Consider the following 6,880-nt stretch of genomic DNA (forward strand, 5'->3'; position numbering starts at 1 on the left):
AAGATGAATTCCCTCATGTTTATTTTCAACTTAAATATGACAAGCAACCCCTCGGTTTGCATTGCTTGCTAGAATTAATTATCTATGTATTTGGTTTTCTGTTTTGTTTTAGGTGGGGTCTCATGTAGCTTAAGTTGATCTTGAATTTGCTATGTGGTTAAGTGTGACCTTGAACTTGTTATCATCTTGCCTCAGTCTCTGGAGTACTAAAATTAAAAGTGTGCATCAAAAAAAAAAAAAAAGTGCATCAAGACGCCCAGTTTTTACAGTGCTAGAGATTAAACCAAGGTTTTTGTACATACTAGGCAGGCACTGTGCCAAGTCACACCATCACTACAGACTGATATTGATTTTCACAGTTTTTTAATTGGCTTCATTAAGTCCAAGGAAACTGGGTGTAAGAATTCCTTAGCCACTGCAAATACAACATTGATGGCTTATTTGTGTACATCTTGCAGTAAAAAAAAGTACAATATAAATAACACCATCAGGAACCTCCCAGTGTCCGCACTGACCCTGGGGTACACACAGCGCGGTGAGTATGTAGGCCAGATTCAGGCAGCTCTGCTGCCAACTAGTGTCCATCCAACCACGCTTTACTGAGAAATGTTGTATGGAGTTGGAGAAAACCACAGCTTGCTCAACTTCCAAAGGAACAAAAGGGTAGATTCTGAATCCATTTGCTGTCAGAGTGGAGGCACCCAACCTCACAGGATAAACCCAGTAGAAGGTGAAAAGGGGGAATACAACCAACCCCCCATCAAAACAACAACAAAAACAAAACAAACCAAAATCAGTAAGAAACAAACAAACAAGGAGTCATAGTAAAAACAAAAAGTAAAATCTAAAATGCTTTTCAAAACTTTTTTTTTTTTTTTTTTTGAGACAGGGTCTATGTAGCCCTGGCTGATCTGGGACCTCAAACTCAGAGAGATCCACCTGTCTCTGTCACTCGAGTGCCTGGCAAGACTTTTAAAAAACAGAACACAGACAGCACTTTGTTAAAAAGGACAGTCTGGTAATGAGGATACCTGGGAGTCAGGCTGTGTTGGCAGAGGAGAATGGAAATTACAACATTTATACACTGCACATGACTAATTCAGTGAGGACCAAAAGATCTTTAAATTACAGCCATCAGGACAATCTCCAGCAGTTTTACTCTTTGTAGCTGTCCTTGTCACTGCTGGCCACCTGACAGCTGTCAGTTTGTGCTGATGTCTCTGCAGCCTCCACCCTTCACCTCACAGTGGCTGTCCCCCAAAGCTTCCGTCTCCTCTGCACCTAGAGGACCTACATTTAGTCCCACCAGCCACTGACAGAGACACCTCGGTCCCCAAACCATCCACATGCTTGCCAATCATGGCCATATCTTTCCTTAGCATCATCGGTACTCTCAAATGAGACAAGCCAAATCCCCCAGTTCTCTGGGTTTCTCTCTTAAAATCGCCAATGAAGAGCTACGTCCTCATCTTGAAACCTCCCATCAACTGCTCTTTAGTGTGGGAATTCAACCCTGTGATAAAAGGTGGGATGCTAAGACCTGATGCTAAGGTGGCCTGCTGTTCTGAGTGGGTCAGGACCTTGGGCATGGGGTGTGGGTTGGGTGGACACAATAGGGTACACAGCCCCAGCCTCCTAACTTGAGCTTCAAGTCTGTTAGAAACAGTTCATTTAACTTGCATTATGCAATCCTGCCCAATATAAAGCAACGTTTCTAAGCGTTTTTCCACATTTGTCACATTAAAAATCTCTTTCTTGGAAAATCTTTTTGATTTGAATTAAGTATCTTTCAGATCCGTCCTTCAATTGTGGCTTCTCTCCAACACGCGTCACGTGGTGTGGAGTAAGGGGCGACACCCCACTACGGGCTTTACCACCACATTCGTGGCATTTGTAGGGTTTCTCCCCAGCCTGACTTTTCTGATAGTCCACGGACTGTGAGGAAGGGCTGTAAGTTTTCCCACACTCATGACAACCCCGGGATTTCTCATCACTTCGAATCGTCCACTGCAGGACAAGTTTCGCACTGTGGCTGAAGGCCCTGCCATGTCGCTCTCCAGCGGACAGATGGCGGGAGTCATAAACAAAATCGGGGCCACACTCAAATTCCTGTGGGTTCTCACCCATGTGGACCCGCTGGTGCTGAGTGAGGGCTGACCTCCTGCTGAAGGCCTTCCCACAGAGCCCACACTCGTAAGGCTTCTCCCCGGTGTGAACACGCTGGTGGAGGGTGAGCTGGGAGCTCTGGATGAAGGCCTTCCCACACTCCGTGCACTGATAGGGCTTCTCCCCGGTGTGCACTCTGCGGTGCTGCATCAGCGTGGAACTCCGGCTGAAGGCTTTGCCACACTCGCCGCACACATAGGGCTTCTCCCCGGTGTGAATCCTAACGTGCTCGGTAAGATGAGAATTGAAGCCAAAGGCCCGGCCACATTCCCCACACACGTAGGGCTTCTCGCCAGTGTGGACCCTGTGGTGAAGGAACAGGCTGGAGCTCTGGCTGAAGGCTTTCCCGCACTGAGCGCACTTGTGGGGCTTCTCCCCCGTGTGGATCCTCTGGTGCTGAATAAGGCTCGCATTCCGACTGAAAGCCTTTCCACACCAAGTGCAGCCGTGGGGCTTCTCCCCGGTGTGGATCCTCTGGTGCTGAGTTAACTGGGGGCTTTGGCTGAAGGCTTTCCCACACTCATCACACTTGTAGGGTTTCTCCCCGGTGTGTATTATTCGGTGCTGAATGAGACTTGAGCTTCTACTGAAGGCCTTCCCACACTCCTTACACCCAAACGGCTTTTCTCCGGTGTGAATTCTCTGATGCAGACGGAGGTAGGAATTGAGCCCAAAAGTTTTCCCACATTCCTCGCACTTAAATGGTTTATTCCCAGTGTGAATTCGCTGGTGAAGAATAAGATTTGAGCTGTGTGTAAAGGCCCGCCCACACGGACCACATTCATAAGGCTTTTCCCCAGTGTGACTCCTGCGGTGCCGACTTAGGTCTGAATTATATTTAAACGTTTTATTGCATATGTCACATTTAAAGATTCTCTGTCCTGCTTTATTTCTTTGAATTGTAACAACACTTTGGCTGGGATTCAAGGGTTTGTCAAATGCAGAAGTCTGGGCGTTCTCCGGAAGCTGCTCCCTACAGACCGTAGCGTCCTTTTTAGCAACGCTCTTCAAACCCTGAGTAGCAGAGCTTCCGTGGCTCCCATCTCCCTGACCTTCATGGGCACAAGCTTCCTGGGACTCAGACGCCTGTGAATCAGCCCTTGGGAATTTCTGTGATATGAATTCTGGGGTTTTTATTTCTTCGAAACATTTCTGGTTTAAAATGGATAGCTCCTTCTCGGTCTCGATCTCAGAATCTGTTAAACAAAAAGCACAAATAAATGAACAGAGAAACCCCTGTCAGCAGAAATCACAATTTGCTTCATGTTCCCATAAGTTATGATGCACCAGTTATGAAGGCACGCCTTTGGTCCTGGCGCTTGGGATGTAGAGGCAGCTAGATTTCTATGAGTACAAGGCTAGCCTGGTCTACATAGTAATATCCAGGACAGCAAGACTACATAGGACCCTGTCTCTAAACAAACAAACAAACAGAAAATAAAAAAATAAAGCTATTATGCAAAAACCAGATGCTTCAGTAGAAGAATATGACAAAACCTAAAAATAAAGACAGCTGACGAGCAGAATAAAGACAGCAATATTCAGTAGTCATCAAAGCAAGGGAGAGCCAAACAAACTGCCAGTGTTAAATCAGCAAATTAATCTATTCAACAAATACAAGGCCAATCATGTTCCAGGTAAGAAACACAACAGGAGACAGACAGACACAGTCTCTGCTCTCAAGAGCATCAAGAGCATGAGGCTCTGCTCAGGAAGGCAGAGGATGATTTTTTTTTGTAGTTATTGTTTTGTTTTCCTGAATCAAGAGTTTTTGTTGTGTAGCCTATGGTGGCTTGGGACTCATGACCCTGTCACTGAGTGCTAGTATTAAGTTACATGGCGCCATTTTAATAAAGGAATTGATAAATTCTGTAACATGGAATCAGTGTATACGGTCAGAAGATTCCATGAGGAAGGGTGGATCTGAAGCAGTTAAGGGCGCCAGTGAGCAGGGGCAGAGGACGCACAACTGTTGGAATGTGAGGAGGAAGGCACTGAGTCCAAGGACTAAGGAATTTTCACCATGGCCAGAGCAAGAGGTGGGTGGCAAAGACAGGGACAGGCACAGAGGGTGCTGCACAGAGGCTGAGAAGACTGGGTTTAAGAAGCAATAGGTTGCCGGGCAGTGGTGGCGCACACCTTTAGTCCCAGCACTTGGGAGGCAGAGGCAGGTGGATTTCTGAGTTCAAGGCCAGCCTGGTTTACAGAGTGAGTTCCAGGACAGCCAGGGCCACAGAGTGAGTTCCAGGACAGCCAGGGCTACACAGAGAAACCCTCTCTCAAAAAAAAAAACAAAAAAAAAAAAAGAAGAAGAAGAAGAAGAAGCAATAGGTTGCACACCCCTGGTCCCCAAACTACTCTCTAAGAATGTATCCTAAGATTTAGAAGCCGTCCTCCACTGACTTCTGCAAGCATCCTCTGAACACACACACACACACGCACACACACACACACACACACACACACACACACACACACACACACGCGCACACACGCACACACACACAGAGTAAAGTAAATCTTTTTAGAAGAGACTATATCCCACGTGAATGCCCACATACATCAGATGGCAGTAGCTGAAATGCTGTTTGTAAGCATGGAGAGATGAGAAAGGACAAAAAATTTTCAAACTCCAGATGACTGTCTAAACCCACCTTTGCTCAGAGAACACAATACCTTCCTACACAGTTGGAAAAACATTTAATTAAAGGAAAGGCTAGGATATATTATAAAAATTGGTAAGTTCCAAAATTTGATATACAAAATAAACCTTCTTTTTTTTTTTACTGGAAAAAAAGCACACATATCCACTATTTCTGCCTTAAATGTTTAGTGCAAGTTGCTGAAGTCATCTGGCCATGGCAATTTCTCTGAGGAAAAGTTTAGGAAGTAGGCTTATAGAGCAAGCTGGTGTCAACCTCTGCCTTCACCTCCAGCGTGCTGGGACTGATGCGCACACATCACTATGCTCAGGAAAGAGGAAGTTAACCTAGTGAATTTTCCCTTACTTATTTATACTTTTTTCCCTGCACCACCTTTGCTCCCTGAGAGGTCAGGAGAGGGTGCTCGATCCCCTGGCACTGGGGTTACAGGTGTTTATGAGCCATCTGAAGTGACTGCAGGGAACTGAACCTGGGTCCTCAGCAAGAACAGTAGGTGCTTAACCGATGAACCATCTTTCCAGGTCCTCAAATAGTTTTTAACATTTATTGCGTGTGTAGGACAAAAAGATAACTTGTGAAATGCCATTTAAAAAAAAAATATATATATATATTTATTTAATCTGAGTGCTCTGCTGTATATACATCTGCAGGCCAGAAGAGGGCATCAGATCCCCTTACAGAAGATGGTTGTGAGCCACCCTGTGGTTGCTGGGAATTGAACTCAGGATTTCTGGAAGAGTAGCCAGTGCTCTTAACAACTGAGCCATCTCTCCAGCCGGTGGAGTGTTATTTTTCCTCTCACAATTCCCTTTCAATCATATGAGTCGTCAGGCTTGGGAGCGTGTGCTTTTACCTGGTGAGCCCTATCCCTTAGGTCTGCAAAAGATTTTTAAAAACAATAATCTTAAAAAGCAGAGCCGCTTTCTAGTTTGTACCACAGGTCCAGGTTACTGCAGCTACAGCATCACACAGGACAACGGAGACAACTTTGATGGTAAAGACCGACGGCAGAGGGCAGAAACAGGCCCAGGTTAATTAAGAAACATCTAGAAGAAAAGGCAAGCACTGAGAGCCTCCATTTTGGGGAACAACCCCAAGCCAATCACAACCAAGTGTGAGCGTGAGTTCCTGTGCTGGACACCTGATCAGCCCAGTACTTATCTGTACCCCCAGGGTTGGTGGTGTTGGGAGTGTGAGCTCCTGTCCTTGTTGCAGTGAAGGAACCTAAGTCCTTAAAGAGCCCCATTACCTTCGTCATTCATTGCCAGCTGCTAAATGGAATCGGTGTGCGCTAATTATCGCTGATAGCTGGAGTTGTCCTCCCGCCTCTAACCCCCGGGCTCTATTTCTCTGCTTACATTATTATATGAGAAATGATAAAACAGCTTTTCAATCATTGCTCCTAAGCAAGCTTCAGAAGAAAAAAAAAAATCAGAGCTTACAGAGAAAGAGAAAAAAAAATCTTTCAGGCTATGTATGTATCAGACATCAGTTTAGTAACTGAAATCTATAAACAATTACAAAAATTAAACAAGAAAACCTCTGCAACCATCCACATATTAAATGAGTTAATGAACAGAGTCTTAGAACAAATGGATATAGTATCAGGTGGTCAGATACTGTAAGGCAGGAGGATCAGGGTTATTCTCAGCTACACAATTTTCATGCTGAACTGAGCAACCTGAAACTCTACAAAATATAACAATACACACAAAAAGCGAATAGAGCTGGGCAGTGGTGGTGCACGCCTTTAATCCCAGCACTTGGGAGGCAGAGACAGGTGGATTTCTGAGTTCAAGGCCAGTCTGGTCTACAGAGTGAGTTCCAGGACAGCCAGGGCTACACAGAGAAACCTTGTCTCAAACAAAACAAAACAAAACAACAACAACAAAAAAGATTTATTTCCATTTTAAATATGGGTGAGTGCTTTATGGGTGGTCAAAGGGGGCTTTGGAACTAGACACAGTTGTCAGCCACCATATGGGTGCTGGAACTCAAACCTATGTACTTTGGAAAAACAGCCAATGTTCCTTTTTTTTTGGGGGGGGGGG

General features: G+C 45.2%; 1 protein-coding gene across 2 annotated transcripts in view; it reads right to left on the reverse strand.

Moving 5' to 3' along the window:
• Positions 1–346: 346 nt before the first annotated feature.
• Znf251 (zinc finger protein 251) overlaps positions 347–6,880 on the reverse strand; it is an 18,325-nt gene continuing 11,791 nt past the window's right edge. For both annotated transcript variants that reach the window (XM_021182884.1, XM_029470090.1), the window contains one exon: positions 347–3,362. In XM_021182884.1, the coding sequence (XP_021038543.1) occupies positions 1,741–3,362 (1,622 nt within the window). In that variant the 3' untranslated portion in view covers positions 347–1,740. The remainder of the gene's footprint in view (positions 3,363–6,880) is intronic.

Source organism: Mus caroli, chromosome 15, assembly GCF_900094665.2.
Source record: "Mus caroli chromosome 15, CAROLI_EIJ_v1.1, whole genome shotgun sequence".
NCBI classification, from domain to species: domain Eukaryota; kingdom Metazoa; phylum Chordata; class Mammalia; order Rodentia; family Muridae; genus Mus; species Mus caroli.